The sequence below is a fragment of the Fundulus heteroclitus genome, chromosome 20, assembly GCF_011125445.2.
Source record: "Fundulus heteroclitus isolate FHET01 chromosome 20, MU-UCD_Fhet_4.1, whole genome shotgun sequence".
Classification (NCBI taxonomy): Eukaryota; Metazoa; Chordata; class Actinopteri; order Cyprinodontiformes; family Fundulidae; genus Fundulus; species Fundulus heteroclitus.
In genome coordinates, this window is record NC_046380.1 from 4121741 (window position 1) to 4137670 (window position 15930).

The window sequence follows — 15930 nt, forward strand, 5'->3', positions numbered from 1 at the left end:
ATTTCCCCCACAGACCACCAGGGCGGCCGAGAAAACCTTTGTTCGACCTGAAATGACTCATTTAATCATCCAAAACGGTATGGAACACATTAATTAACTGAAAAATGTTGCATAGTATGCCTTTAAATACGCCCACCGTCAGACTTCTGTCTGATCGGTTTAAGAACGCAACGCGACCCATATGCATCTCTCCTTGTTATTATTAGAAAGCTGTTGAGCAATGAAAGCCGACAATGTTAAAACCACATCATAGCGAGACAAAGTAAGCTGAGAGGAAAGCAGCGCCGCCATTAACGATCCCTTATGGAGCGCTAGCTGCTATTACTGTGTGTGGATGTGTAGCTGGAGACAGGAGAGTGACGTGAAAGACGGATGAAATGTGACATGACCGTTCAGACTGTAGACGCTTAGGGAAAAGAAATCTGATGCGTGTCCGAATTAGTAACATATATGGAAGTGACACAGATCGGATATTTATTTTTGGGTGTGAAAAGATCGGAATTGGGCCGTAGTAACTGCCGTGAAAAAGACAGCTATAGGTCGCATTTATGGGTAAAAAGATTTGGGTTTGGGTTGCATTTCCCTGCAGTGTGAACGTAGCCTCAGAATCCTTCTGCTTTTACTACGAAAGCAGAAGGATGCTGATTTTTTTTATTTCTTGCTCAGAGAAAAAAAAAATGGCGGATTCACAAGTCAAGTCAAGTTTATCTTTGTAGCATATTTCAGCAGCAAGGCGGATCAAAGTGCTTTACATCATGAAAACATAAAAAACATCAAACATCGAAACGGTCACTGGTTGTGAGACCAGTAACAGACAATTATATCAGGTGAAAACATCAATAAACATTAAATCTGTTGGTCAGGGTTCCTGTTATTATGGCTGAAAGCAGCTCTGAACAGGAGGTTTTCAGTTTGGATTAAAAGGAAATCAGTTTCTGCTGATTTACAGTTTTCTGGGAGTTTGTTCCAGATCAGTGGAGCATAGGAACTAAATGCTGCTTCTCCATGTCTGGTTCTGGTTCTGGTTCTGCAGAGCAGGCTGGAGCCAGAAGACCTGAGTGGTCTGGAGGGTTGATGCCCTGATAACAAGTCTGTGATGGATTTAGGTGCTAATTCAGGGATTTATAGACTAACAGAAGGATTTTAAAGTCTATTCTCTGAGATACAGGGAGCCATGGAAGGACTTCAGAACCGGGTCAATGTGTTCCATCTTCCTGGTTTTAATGAGAACACAAACAGCAGCGTTCTGGATCAGCTTCAGCTGTTTGATTGATTTTTTGGGCAGATCTGTGTAAACACCGTTGCAGTGATCAGTTCTACTAAAGATAAGTGCATGGATGAGTTTCTCTAGATCTGGTTGGGACATCAGATCTTTAATCCTGGTTAACGTTCTCCAGGTGGTAGAAGGCTGACTTATTAACCGTCTTTATGTGTCTTTGAAGGTTCAGGTCTGAGTCCATCACTATTCCCAGATTTCAGGCCTGATCTCTAGGTTGCAGCTGTAATAACTGAAGCTGCTGCTGACTCTGGTTCATTCCTCTTTAGCTTCAAAGATAATAACTTCAGTTTTGTTTATGTTCAGCTGGAGAAAGTTTTGGCACCTTCATGCAGTGATTTGTTCACAACACTGTTAAGCTGGAAGTCCATGACCTTGTTTACAAGTTCCACAGCAAATACCTTCACTTACATATGGCTTAAAAATATGACCCAAAAAAAGGCATAACGATATCTACGCAGCTCCTGGACAGGCTACATTCAGAATTGCTGCACTGCTAGAGACTCAGAGGACAGAACAAAATGTATTTAAGTGATTAAAAGTGCATTTTGCCTGATATGTCCCCTTTAAGAGGTGTAATTACTTGTACAAGGCGTTGCATGTTAGGTGATAATATTGTGACATAGTTTGAAGGTGACTCTGTGTGCAACGCCCCAAGGCGTTTTCCTGAATTTCTGCTCAAAACATGCTTAAATTGTGTCTCAATATAGACTAAAGAAAGGGAATAAACCAGATTACTTTGCATGAAAATAAAAGGTGCCGTACACATTTTTAAAAAGTTTTTATCAAACTACTGTTAAACTTATAAACCAACAATAACATACCTGTAATCAGGCAAACCTAAGCTGGCACACTGCACTTTAAATGTTACACCTTGTGTGTTTAAAAAAAAAAAAAAAAAACTTTCCTGTATTTTGTTGTTATCGTGTGCTTAATGTTGTGACGTAAGCTTTTAGTTTTGTTGTGCACATGCGCAGTGACAATAAAGGCTTTGAATTTGACCGCGTTTGCTCCTTCCTCCCGCGCTGCCGCCCCCTGCTGGTTGCTACAGGAACTGAACAGCCATGCAGCGATTTTAACAGAAGACAAAAACCAGACAGAGTGTTTCCCAGTCGACCTTTTATTATAGAGGGGTTACCAGTGCACAATGTGAGAGATGCGTTCAAGTACTCCAGGATCTGAGAGCCTCCACTGCTGCAAAAAGCCTCCAAAGCATGAACACATATACTTTAGTTTGCTCATAATCCACAGTTTAAAATTGAGAATTAAAGGCCCCTTCAGAGGTTTGTGAGGCGACTATAACTAGTGTCTTTACTGTCCTTCTTTCAAGTATTCGATTAATCTCCAGTAAAGCTGTTTTCTGTGCTGCTCCGCTCCATTTCAGTTCATGAACTTCTCCCAAGGCTGTGATGGTTAAATATTTGAGTCAAGTTAAATATTTCCTTTTTTTTTTAGGGATTAACTGGGAATGTACCAGTCAGTCGAGCAGGTTTTTTTCTAAACCTGGGACTTGTTGATTCAAACCCGTTCACCAACTCAACTGTTTTACCTCGTGTAAATAAAATAAAGTGGTTTCTAGTCAGAAATACTCAGGTTTCAGAGATAACAGCCAAAATAATGAGCAGGTTAGAAGTGAGGCGTGTCCTGAAGACCTGATTAAATCCTACTAACTACTTCTTTCTGTGTCTGTCAGCAGCAGCAGATTATTAGGTGATGAATTATATTAATCATCAAATAGGAGGTAACCACCCCCTGGTGCCGTCTTACTGTATATAATTGGTCACAATTTCTCCATAACCGAGTCGAAAAAAGCAAAACAGTGAGAGCTAATGTTACAAAAGCAGCAGAGGTAGAGTGGATTATAAATGTAAGATCAGATGTTTTGCAGGACGTTTGCAGCTTTGATGGATGGTCCCATGTGGCTCCAGCCTAATAATCATGACTGGACGTGATAAATAGCTCCACGTCTCACGACTCCAGGCACCATGAGGGATTCAAAAGTTACTGATGCTTTTTTTTTTTAGGCCTCTCTGCTGGCAGCAAACAGCAGATGATGAACTTAAAAGGACGCCTGTACGCTGTTTATTCAGCTGGTCTCATTAAACTCAGTATTACATCATAATTAATTGGTATTATTACTCCCCAGCACCTGATCCAGTTTAGCCGGTTCCTCTGAGCAGCAGGTACACAGCAGAGATGGTGATGGCGGCGGCGGTGTAGGTAAACACTGCGTTATAGACGCTGTTTATCCTGATTCCTTCTCCCAGCGTCCTCTTGGTGTCCTCCAGGCCTCTCACCACCCTCTCAGACCCCCACTGGTCCGCTGCCTCTGGTCTCTGCGAGCCAGCAGCTCGTGTCTGGGCCTGTGGTTCAGTCCGCGGTTTGGCCTCCAGCAGCTTCCTCACCGACAGCAGTTCATCCTCCACCTTCCCCACGCCCTGCTGGAGCTGACCCAGCCGAGCCGGCAGCGACTCCAGCAGCGACTCCGTCTTCTGGTGGTGGACCTGAAGGTCCTTAAGGGCCGAAGGAGAAAAGGCGGGCGCTGCTGCGGTCGCTCCCGTCTTCCCCTGGGGGGCGCCGCTCCTCTGTGAGACGGTTTCAGCCAGAGTGACCCTGAGGCTGTCGATGAGAAGCCGGAGCTCGTCCTGCTGGGAGCGGTGGTTCCCAGCCTGGACTCTAAGCGCCTCCTGGAGGCTCTCTGGACCTTTCTGAGCCTCCAGAAGAAGATTCTTCAACTCCTGCAAAAACAAAACGACGCCATCATAAGATTTACAGCCTTAAAATTATACACACAGGCTCAAAACTGTACACTCTGAGTAATGTTTATTAAGATGTCTGGATATTTTACCACTTTTCCTTGTAACTTTCACTTGAATGGAGCCCATATTATTATTATTATTATTGTTAAACAAAATGCATTTCACGCATGTTTATAAGCTTCATGGTGGCCTGTATTACTCACTTCAATGCCAGTTAAAATATTCACACCCCTGGCAGATTTAGGTTTAAAATAATCTTTCCTCTGGCTTTAGGTTATATTAACGTCTTGAAGCGACTCGCCTTAAATCTGATGGAGAAAATGTGTTAAAGATTAGCCTAAAGATAAATCATCAAAATACCAGAGGAAACATTATAAGAAGAGTGTGATTGTCTTAAAGTTGATAATCTGGCACTGATGATCAAGTAGCGTATAAATACTTATATAGTAACTGAAATGCTATTTCTATTAATAAAGCGTAAATAAAAGCAAACATTTTCTTTTCTTTTTTTACATTATAGTTTTATGTTTAGTTTTAAATCATCATCATCATCAGAAGAAGAAAAACATCAGCTGAATGAAAGTGTTAAATCTAAACCTGTTAGGGGTGTGAATAGTTTATGCCTAAAGCGCTGAAGGTTAAAACTTTGTTGGATGTTTCAACGGGACATACGGGTGTCTGAGCCACTAATAATAATAATAATAATAATAATAATAATAATAATATTAATTAATATTTCCCTTTCCAGTCCCACAGAGGGGAACTGTCTCTCTGTGTTTAACCCTTTCCTTCAGGAACGTTGCTGGGTGACGCACGGGGAGCAATCTAGGGTCAAGTGTTTTGCTCAGGGACCCAGAGTGACAGTCAGATTTTTGAACCGGCAACCTTTGGGGCTTCTCCATGATGCAAACGGTCGGCTCCCTAAATGAGCTCTGAAGCAGAGCGGTGAAACATCTCGTCATGCTGATGCCACATACTAGTCTTTGCCATTATTGCTGTTCAGACGGAGAAAGCCAGACAGCGCACCTTTTAGGGCTGAAAGATATATTAACTATTATATATTTGTTTTCTATCACTGATATATATTGTTATTGAATTATCGTCCAGCCCAAGCACCTTTATTACATTTCTTTTGCTTCGGTCGGTCCAACTGGTGCATTTACATAACACTGCCACTAGAGGGCAGCAACAAATCATAGAAAAGCAACCGCTGTTACTTTGAAATTGTTTAAAACTGTCATTTTATCCCCGTGGCAGTTCCCACGTTTACTTTATGCTCCTTTTTTTTAGTAATTAAGGTTACAGGTTTCACATTCAGCCTCCTTCAGTTCAATCAGAGCGCACAGAGTGTGCCAGCGTGTCGTTTTACCTGAAGGCGAACGCGGTTGATGTACGTTGATCCCATGACCCCGATGAGGGCCCCGAGCACAGAGCCGATGACCGACCAGTTCTTGGTGCGCTCCGCTCTCGTCCTCTCCTTCTCGTGGCTCTCCCTGACCGCCGCCGAGAACAAGGCAAACTTTTCCCTCTCCGAACCCTCTGCGTTCTCGTACGCCGTCCGCAGACGCCGTTCCTCCTGTGGTCAGAAACGAAAGGTTAGCGCTTCTTTATCAGTCAGGGTTTGATTTTATACAGCTACATTTTAAACAGATGGTACTTGTAGGAGGCGTGCAGGAAGAGCCTTTCCTTGTTTTTGTTTTTTTTTTGTCCAGAATATCCAGGCCTTCTAAATTATTCTAAATATGACAACAGCGCCCCCTGCTGTTTGGTCTGTACCTGCGGTCAGTACGGTGATAAATACTATTATTATTTAATAAACTTTTGTAACTGAACTTAATGAACTTAAACCTTAACGTAACTGAAGTTCATCTTTAATATTAATGGCTTTATGTTATTTTTGCCATGAGAGGTTTATAGTTAGTTAAAAGTTGACTGTAGGTACGAGTTGGGCTAAAACCCATTTATTTTGTTGTTAATATTATATTGTTAAAATAGTGTGGAAATGTTGAAACATTCTGAACATTCGCTGAAGGGAGCGGAGCTTGGTTCCTGGGTCTGGGTTGTGATTGGTTAGGAGGATGTAATGATGTAATATTAACCTACATGATAGAATGCAAAATGAAGGAAAACTGTCATTCTATTAAACTTTTTATTGACCCTTTTTCTTCCCTTATTGACCCTAATTGAATCACACGTCCATCGATTGATATGTATCGTTACTGAATTATCGTCCAGCACTACTGTACACACCGAGTTACAGTCGCCTGGATGTAAACATGCAAACTTTACACTTTCATTAAACCAGGTTACTGATGGACAAACTCATACCTACTAATTAATGTCTCTAATTACCACTTTAAGTATTAAATGATGCATTCATGTCAGGCTCAGAAGCAGGAGCTCCATTCAAAGCTGAAAGGTTCCCAGACGGGATTTAAACACCAGGAGCCATTTATCCACCCAGCAGGAAACAGAGGAACCCGGCTTCCTTCTCAAGCTCTGCTCTGCCGCCTGGACCACAGTGTCTCTTCCTCTCCGTCTCACTCTGCCGAGTTTAGCTTCACTGTTGGTTTTACCACAACAAAAATGCCTCACTGTAGGTGAGAACGCGCAGCTTTGCAGGTGAGAGCTAGCAATGATCTATTTGCAGTGCAAAGCCGGCCTCTTGCTCTGTACTCTGCTGTGGATGAACAGCCAATCACAGCGTGGAAAGCTCAGTGCCTCTCACATCGTCTCAGCTCCACATCTGAGGAGTAAGAAAGATCTGTCTCTCCAGGCGACCTCATTGGTTGTCGCCAATCATTTGCATGTTGGGACACATAAAGCCTCTTATTGCACCACATTCTGCTCTGCTGTCTGACGTTTTGCCTTCTAGTTTTATTCTGCTCTGAACTTCTCTGCTCTGACCACAAACTTTGACCACTTAGTGAACTTCAGATTTAAAGGTATACTATGCAACCGGGGTTGATTTTCCAGCGAGGCTCCCCCCAGAGGGCGAAAGTAAAAGTGCACTGTCGTAAAGATGCTCAGCTGTTCTGGTTTCTCCGTCAAGCCAGACGCGGTTGTTTTGAGCTTAGCAGACAGGCGAACGCAACGAAAAGTGGAAAAAACGGCAGTACAAGCAATGACTAACACAGTGAAGGTATGAACATCAAGCTTCCCGCAGCGCTATCTTGGCCGCCTCGCCAGTTTTATTATTATTATTATTATTATTATTATTATTATTATTATTATTATTATTATTATTATTATTATTATTATTATTATTTATTTTTTTAATGTTGGCGAGACGCTACTGCCGCCGTCTCGCCAACATTAAAAAAATAAATAAATAATAATAATAAAACTCAATATGCTTGCATATTTATTTGACGTTAACACGCGGTTCTTTGTTGTTGCTTTCGCGCGTGCATATAGTGAATGGCAGGGCAAAAACACATGGAGTTCTCGCCGTAAAGCGAGACTTCTGTCTGTGCGGGCCGAGGGTTCCTGCAATTGCAAGTGCGGTATTTCCCCCACAGACCACCAGGGCGGCCGAGAAAACCTTTGTTCAACCTGAAATGACTCATTTAATCATCCAAAACGGTATTGAACACATTAATTAACTGAAAAATGTTGCATAGTATGCCTTTAACGCATCATTTAAAAAGCGTTGTTGTGTGAGAGACTCATCCATCCAGCTGTGTGAAAAGAAAAGCTACGAGCCGACAGTTTTGGCTCTGTCCTGGGCTGACCTGCAGCAGCTTGTGCTCCATGGTGGCCAGCTCCAGGTAGTGGGCCTCCTCCCTGGAGACTCTGTCCAGCCGGTCTCTGACCTCCTTCAGGCGGCTCTGCAGGGCCTCCAGGCTGATGTGCGCCTCACGCACAATCCCTCTGGCCACCATGAACGCCGCTTCAGCCTGAGCAAACACACACAGCCGTCAGTCAGTGTTTTAAAACCGTCAATAAAAAAGGAGGTAATTAAAAGTTAACTGGTTCTGTTTAAAGACGTTTCTCTGTTTTTTTTGCAGCACATCAGTACAGACTAATTAACCCTGAAGGCGTTGACAGTTCTCCTGACCTCGGTGACTTTGGTTTGAGCCTCGCGGACCTCATTGAGCCCAACGAACTCCTCGTATCTCCCCCACCAGTAGTTCACTGTGACGGTGGCCGCCTGCGCCGACCTCTGGCTCCACTGTCGCCCCAACTCTCCTGCGTGCTGACGGGACAAAAAGGGGAGATGCAGATGTTTTACAGCTACGTTGATTAAAATAAACAGCTAAATGCAGTTTAGCAATCTTCCATGCTGGTGCTGCAATCTTTAATCTGGATAGCCGCTGCAGTGGAACCCAAAAAAAATTACCCGTGTGTACCTGCAGGGCAGACAGGGTGCGTTCCTTCACAGCCTCGGCGGCGGTGCCCTTCTGCTCAGGAGGCGAGGGCTCGGTGGGTGGAGGAGGTCGGGGCGGCGGCTCAGAGCTGTAGGATCGGACCTGAGCGGTTCTGCCTGGCAGGTAGTGCCGAGACAGACAGCATGAGCCTCGAGCCCAGAGACGGATCTGAGCTCCTCTGTACCTGAGTCAGCAACACTTGCTTAATTAGTACAACTCTTTAAGGGCAGTCGTGTCCGATAGTTTTGGCTCTGACACAAAAAGTTTCTGTGATTGTTTTTAGGTTTTCTTTACATGTTCTGCTGCTGTACCAAACACAGGTCCAACGATTTTAACGAGTGTTATCAGCTTCTATTAAAAAATGCATCTAATTTAGTAGGAGAATCAATATTTCTACTGGAGATCTTTCTTTTTCCAAACTTCTGGAATCATCTCTAACCTGCTAGACATCAAATTAACTGTTCATGTCGTCTTAGTGCTTCTGCCGCTGCTTTTAAGGACTTGTCCACAGGATCCCAGCGGGTTTCTGATCAGCAGAGTGTTCTGACCACAGAGTTTTGGCCTTTAAACAACATTAATAACACTTTAGCCAAATATCCAGCCTTTAGACTAGATGAAAGCATCGCTACACTTGATTTGGATTAGGACTCCAGTCTGGGCTGAACATCCTTCTGTTCTTCATCTTTGAACTTCCTGCAGGGTTTCTGGGTAATGTTTTTTTTGGCCAGAAATGGCTTCTTTGCAGCCCTTTTCATCACAAAGCAATAGTTCACTGTGCAAATGCACTTACAGTCTCGTATTTCAGATGCTCAGAAATCTCTGCAATGGTGAGATCACAGATCTTTAGCGGCCACCTGAGGAGGAGCTATGCTTCCCATTTATTTATCCTTTTTCAAAGTCCAGAACCTTTCTTCCTGGTAACCAACGTCTCTCTTTTTACGTTGCAGAAACGTCTCTGCATGAGAGGCCATTTTGATATAAAGCGATGATGGCTGCTTGATTTTTTATTTTATTTTTTTGAGGTAACAATTGTTAATAAAAGAAGAATAATTTCAAGCACTTCCACCCTCTTTTATTACAGTCCACGTGATAATTTGAATGACATCAGCTTTTCCCAGTATAAATATTTTTTTTAACTACACCTTTAGAAGAGAACAAAGCTCTCTGTTGTGAATTCATGCATATCAAATGATTCTGCAAAATAATCAATGAATTGAGACAAAAACAACAACATTTGTGTCAGTTCCCAAACTTTTGGGCACAACGGATGAATTAGCTGCAAATCTTCACTGTAATTTATACCTAACCGACTCACCTCATTGAGAAAGGCAGCAGTCAGGGATGGAAGTCTAAAAACTCGCCACAGCGCAAAAACAGCCACCTCTGAAAAACAAAAATCTAGTTAAAGGCTTTTTAGAGACGACATATCATGCTTTTCATTTCTTCATTTTTGAATCGAAATAATTCAGTTCAGTTTAAGTACAGATGTTGTGGATCTACCAGAGTAGCAAGTAAATCTCACATGAATTCCAAACTCAACGTGTGTGAAGTCCTAATGTTTGAATTTCCAGCTCAAAACAAGTTAGCTGATCAAATATGTAATTTAAATATAGAGTAATACATGTTTTCAGACTATTAATACAACTGTCAGGTATATATTTTCGTCCTGATTAGGCAAAAGTAACATATTAAGAAAAGTTTATATCTTTCTTTACTGTACCTTAACTAACATTTAAATATTTAACAAATTGAAATGCCTTAAAGAAGTGAGTTTCCTTTAGGTTATTCGTATTTGAGGCTGAGACTGCAAACATGTATCTGCATTTTTCTGAATTTAATAAAGATTGCTGCTTTGAGAACATTGTTCTACTCACCGACTTTATGGGGCAATATAAGCGCATGACAGCTTTACATATTGGTTACTTTACAAGTTACTTATTTAGAGGATTATTGTCATTAGAGTTTAGAAATGACCTGGTAACTGCTTTGGCCTCAGTTTATCTAGCCACTTTGTTGGTTTCAGCTTCACAAATGTCAGGATTTGCTAATTACAAACCCTCTGTTTGTACGAATGAGTGGAAGAAGTTTTGCTTCAATAGTTTATAAATAGATTATGCTTAAAAAGTTATTTTTAGTTTGTTATTTAAAACCTTTATATACAACAAAATGTGACCAAGCTTGGAATATGGCATAAAGTCATAAACACAATAGACAAATGGAGGAACATGCTTTAGTATTATTTTTTTAAAAGAAGAGAATAACTTAAAATCTAAAGCAAATTAAAGAAAACCCCATTTCCAGGTGTACTAATTACTTCTGACGAGTTTAAAAAAAATATATATATATTATTTTTACAGAAAAGCCTGAGAATGTGTGAACCCAGCAGGGATGACTTTTAGCAGACACCTCTATCTGACCTCACTGAAAACAAAGGATTAAATATATACACCACCATGACACTCTTAATATGTAAAGCTTATATCAGACAGACTAAAAGAGACACAGTGATTGATTTTTTTAACTGAAACTAAGTTTCCTCTTTCACTGTTTTCTGTTTCATTTAGAACTAGCTTAACATTGCTAACAATAACCTCGTTTTTATTACAAAACTGTTGATAAAATGTCTGTCTTAATTCCAAATTGTAGAGAATGGTATTTAAATAAACACACCTGTTTCCTTAAGAGCTGTCACAGCATGCAGTTTCTCGGAATAAACTTTCTTTAAAACTAGCTATCCTCCTGATGTTTAAGTGAGCTAGCTAGCACCAAATGTTGTTTTTTTTGTCAGGCACCTAATTGGGATTCTATTTCCGGCAGTTCTTCTGGGGTCCTACCAGCGCGGATTAACCGGACAACAAGCCGCAATTGCGCTAGATTTTCTTTAATTTCAGTTTTGTCTTGTAATATTTAAACGATTTAACCATGTCTGGTAGAGAAGGTGAGGCTTTTCGTTGTGTTAAACTCAGTCGTGGTGAATTTCCGACTTTTAAAACACTAATTTTCTGTGTCGCGCGCTTCACATTTATTAGCAAGAAGCTAAGAAATGCTAACAGGCGCGAGCTACTGGGCTGCCTGTTCACTCCAAAAATCCTCCGTTTTTATTCATCATCAGCTGTCGGTTTAATGTCTATAAATACACTCATTCATCAGGAAAACAACAACAACATGCCATTACTCGGCAGCCTGTAGACCCGCCATTAGCGCCATTAGCTGCAGGAACTATCGCTCATCTTATCAGAAATGTTGGCCTACTGTGCTTCATTCTGTGGATGTCCTCTGGCATTCATTTTTGTGAATATCTCTTATGGTTTATTAAGAGCATTTCACACCGTTTAAAGCTTTGAGTTATCCAATGTAAAACACAGATTCTCATTCTACTGTAGATCTGCTGATGTATTTTATGATTGTCCTCTCTGGGCCAAGTTTCTGCAGTCCGCCCCCAAATCATCGTTTCTCATTAAGGCTGACAGTGTTTGTCTGGGTACTGATATACTGTTTTTTTTTTCTATTCCTGAAGGCCTTTGGTTAATCCAGATGCAGCTTCACAAACCAAAGCCATGCTCCTATATTCTTAATATTAAAGAGGCTTTTTCTTTAACCTTTCCAAACAAGACAAACCTATTCGGTCGTTTTATTACTGTCATGTAATGGCGTTTTGCAGCCTGTGATGATGATGTGGTGATGCTGTTATTTTCAGTCCTATTAGCAACACACCATCTCGCCTTGGGTTAAATTTTTGGGAAGATTGACAGGTGACTTAAATTCCCATTAATTAATCTTCTGTTCTTATTTTTTTATCTACACATTTCTTCCTGGCTGTCATCTCGTACCTGTAAATAGCCCATGTCATGCTCTTGTATTTAAACTATTGGTTAGCAGCTTATTTGTTGCCATGCGTGTTTTTATTTGAGATAAATTAAATGAATGGTGAGAAGGTAAATTAATGACCATTCAGCTGTTTTTTTCTGTATTGAATGATGGACCTCCAGTTGTTTGGAGAAGCTCTACAACCGTTTCCAGAATGATGAACATTAGGTTGGCCATCAGTTGATTAAGGGCTTTGTTCCCTTTTTAAAACGTATGGACGTGACAACGCTGTATTTTGTTTTTCTCATTGCTAAACGACAGAAGATAAAACTGGAAGTGTTGCTTTCCAGTTGTACTCATTAAGGCTGAAGCGGCAGGAATGTTGGGTGATTTTTTTTATTTTTTTCCTGACTTTTTTCTCTCTCTCTGGTTCAGGAGGCAAAAAGAAACCACTAAAGGCGCCCAAGAAACAAAACAAGGAAATGGATGATGTAAGTGGCATTATCAACAACTTAAGTAACAGAAGATCTAGCCAAGGTCATATTTACTGTCAACAAGAGACGAGAGGCATTATCAAACCTCAGTTAAAGTGTCTGATGAAGAAGATTCACTGAAGATTAGCATGTTATCCTGTGTTTGTGACTAGGATGTGTTTGTGGATTATTACAAACTAATTTGTTCCTGCAGGACGACGTTGCCTTCAAGCAGAAGCAGAAGGAGGAACAGAAGGCCATGGAGGCATTGAAGGCCAAAGCGTCAGGAAAAGGACCTTTAAGTGAGACACCAGGAAAACTCTTCATTAAGTCATTCTGTATTTATATTCAAGTTATAACGCACATCTTGATCAAAACCTTCCTCACTAAGGTTTACAAAGGAGCTGAAAGTCCATATAGTGATAGAGAATCAGCTCTGCTGTCATATCTAAAGATCTGGGATTGTTGACTCATATTCCGACTTGTTGCTCACGGTGTCAGTGATGTTTTCTGTTTGTGTTGTGATTCCTGCTGCAGACGTTTAGTGTTAATTAGCATTAGGAATGAGCCGTTATTATACAGTTAGACAGACTCAGGCCATGCTGTGAGCTATAATTACACACTCCATTCTGTCTAAACAGCCGCTGCATAGAAACCAGTTTGTCAGGTTTTCTTTTACTGCGTTTAAATTGTAATATCAGAGACACACCTGAGAACTCGTATGTGGTTGATGCAGTTTTACTGCAGCTTTTTGTCACACTTGTCTGGGTTTTTATATATTACCAAATGGAGACTTAAAGTAAAGGTATGTGAACATGTAACCTAAGTAATGGAGAACCAGCTGTTCTGATTTGATGCCTCGGGTTCTCAGTTTTGATGGTTTTATTGTAGTGTTCATATTTTGGGCCTGATGCATGGTTCCATAGAACGTATGGATAGCTGCATGTAGCAGCATGCATATAACACACACAACAGCACTTATAAACCCAATATTGTCTCTAATTCCATAGAAAATCTTTCATTAATTCTATAAACTCAAAAAAAGAGTCACAGTTGTAGCTCAGTTTTTTAACACTTTGTTTCTTTGTTTCCCTGCAGCCGGTGGTGGGATCAAGAAGTCTGGGAAGAAGTAAAGTGTGTAGATGATGTTTGTTTAGTTCCTGCCTGCTTGCCTGGCTACTTCAGTTTGTTTTTCACTGATAAACATGAGCTCTGCAACATTCAGACCCCGTTCCTGCGCTGAGCTCGTCCAGCTCTGACTTCAGGCCACTTAATGACATATTTACTGTGTACAGACAGGAGCATGCCAGCCAGAAAGAAGAAAAATAGTCGTCTCTCTCATAACACCTAAAGATTTCACTCTATCAATTAATCAAATGTTTTTATTTTTTTGGCAAAAATGAGAATAAATTGTTACAGCTCCTAAGTGGAAAATGTTCAACATTAAAAACTTCACTGTGACACAGAATCACAAATGGTCTCAATGATCTTTAAGTCCTGTTTTTGTTTTATTGTGAAGTGGGAGATGTGAATAAAATGGTTTTTTTTTTGTAATTACGTCTTGTGTTAAGTTTTTGATTTGATGTAAGGACAATATCCAAATTGACCAACCCTAAAGATGATGGTTAAGGCAACATTTTTAGCTTTTGTTTGTTTTTAATGTTTTAATGCTCAATAATTGCACAAAACAGTCAGCCAGACTCATGCAAAACCACAATATGACCCATATGAAGCTGTCTAATGTGTCTGAGACATCCTGGTTCTAAAGACCTTTACTCACAGGGATGACAGACTGTAGGATGCTCCTGCAAATGCCTGATGATAAATCACGATTAGTGGTTCATGTACTAGACCAGGGGCCTGTGGCCTCCTGCAAGGTTGCTTAATAACTTTCCCAAAATATTAACATGTTTTCAATATAGTCATTATAGCAATTACTGGTTTTAGCAGTTTTTTTTATCCCACAAAATAAACACAGAATTTCTACAACAGCATGATGAAGTACCAGTAACATAAATCTTTTTTTTTTTTTTTAAGTTTGAAACTGCTTTTTTAATTTATTTTTTGCATAATTTTTCCAAAATAACATCCTAAAGAAGTAAATGAAAACATCTTCTTTTGCAAGTTTTTAAAAACCTTAAAATAAGACAGCAAGTTCACCAATCATCTTCAGGAAATTAGAATATTGAAAAGTTCATTTATTTCAGCACCTGTGTTCACCAAGTGAAACAAAGATTTATTACACATAGACTGATGTTTCCAAACTTTTATTACGATTTTCTGCTTACAGCTAATCAAAACATGATTAGATTACATCAGACCAATGGAAAAACATTTCAATTGAGAAATGTGGGTTAAATTATGTTTAACTCCTTAATGGTTATTTTCAAAAGGTATGTTTATTCTATTCTGATAAATGATACTCTTCAGCACGCATATTCAATATAAGGTTTATTGTGTAGAATTTGAATCTTTGAATATGAATTATATTAAAGTCTAAGCTGTCTTTTCATAAAATTAGGTAGCATTTATAAACTTATTTATCTGGACTGCGGACAGAAATGTCTCTCTGGATTATAAAGGTTACAGAGCAGCTGTTCTAGACGTACTAGCTCCCTGTTAAATATCTCCCTAATGATCGTTGTGCTGCACATGGATCAGTTTGACCCAAAATGGACGATTCCTTTATGAGGCTTCATGTTGTTTAGCTGGTAACTATCAAACTGGAGAAAGCAAACTAAGGTGTGCATCGGTTCACGGTACATTCAAACTTTCAATAAAATCCGGCTGCTTGGGAAAAGAAACAGAAAACTATTTTCACTTCAGGCTTTTTTACAGTATCACTTTTTTCAATGATTTTACCAGGAGGTGGAGTCGTGTGTGTGGACACACTACTGTTGAGATATTTTTTTATTTAAGTTTCTCTGAATCTTCTGATGGAAAGGCTGTGCTATTTGCACAATTCTGCAGATTCAAAGCTTCTTACAGCTAAATAACAGACTTAAAAACGCTTAAAATAAAGGTAATTTTTGCAGTTTGATGGACATTCAGGGATGATGCTGGACAGTGAGGATGAACAGGGAACTGGAGATGGAAATAAGGATCATAGAGGGAAGGTTTGAGTTGAAATGGGTTCAGTTTTCCCCGTAAAGCCGGTGTTTGACCTCATCGACCCCCGAGTGCCTTGGATGGAAAAGCTAAAGGACGATTGTCTTCACAAACACAAACCAGGAATATTTCAGACA

At 40.3% G+C, this 15930-nt stretch overlaps 2 protein-coding genes across 2 annotated transcripts; one reads left to right on the top strand and one right to left on the bottom strand.

Annotated features, from left to right (window-relative positions):
- Positions 1-2384: 2384 nt before the first annotated feature.
- ccdc51 (coiled-coil domain containing 51) lies at positions 2385-11200 on the bottom strand. Its single transcript, XM_012879908.3, has 7 exons — positions 11076-11200; positions 9721-9788; positions 8388-8589; positions 8096-8233; positions 7770-7934; positions 5405-5611; positions 2385-4014 (listed from the first exon to the last, which is right to left on the bottom strand). Exons 2-7 carry the CDS (start codon positions 9723-9725, stop codon positions 3436-3438), a joined length of 1296 nt encoding a protein of 431 aa, XP_012735362.2. The 5' UTR covers positions 9726-9788; positions 11076-11200; the 3' UTR covers positions 2385-3435.
- A 4-nt stretch (positions 11201-11204) lies between these two features.
- tma7 (translation machinery associated 7 homolog) lies at positions 11205-14160 on the top strand. Its single transcript, XM_012879916.3, has 4 exons — positions 11205-11343; positions 12648-12703; positions 12900-12987; positions 13784-14160. The coding sequence occupies exons 1-4, from the start codon at positions 11328-11330 to the stop codon at positions 13816-13818; spliced, it is 195 nt and encodes a 64-aa protein (XP_012735370.1). The 5' UTR covers positions 11205-11327; the 3' UTR covers positions 13819-14160.
- Positions 14161-15930: the final 1770 nt, after the last annotated feature.

What these genes read in the sequence shown, in the direction of transcription:
- ccdc51 (XM_012879908.3), bottom strand. An exon ending in GCACCCTGTCTGCCCTGCAG is followed by an intron (nt 8,234 to 8,387) that starts GTACACACGGGT and finishes TTGTCCCGTCAG; the next exon opens with CACGCAGGAGAGTTGGGGCG. An exon ending in TGGAGCACAAGCTGCTGCAG is followed by an intron (nt 5,612 to 7,769) that starts GTCAGCCCAGGA and finishes TTCTGACCACAG; the next exon opens with GAGGAACGGCGTCTGCGGAC.
- tma7 (XM_012879916.3), top strand. An exon ending in AAAACAAGGAAATGGATGAT is followed by an intron (nt 12,704 to 12,899) that starts GTAAGTGGCATT and finishes TTGTTCCTGCAG; the next exon opens with GACGACGTTGCCTTCAAGCA. An exon ending in GTCAGGAAAAGGACCTTTAA is followed by an intron (nt 12,988 to 13,783) that starts GTGAGACACCAG and finishes GTTTCCCTGCAG; the next exon opens with CCGGTGGTGGGATCAAGAAG.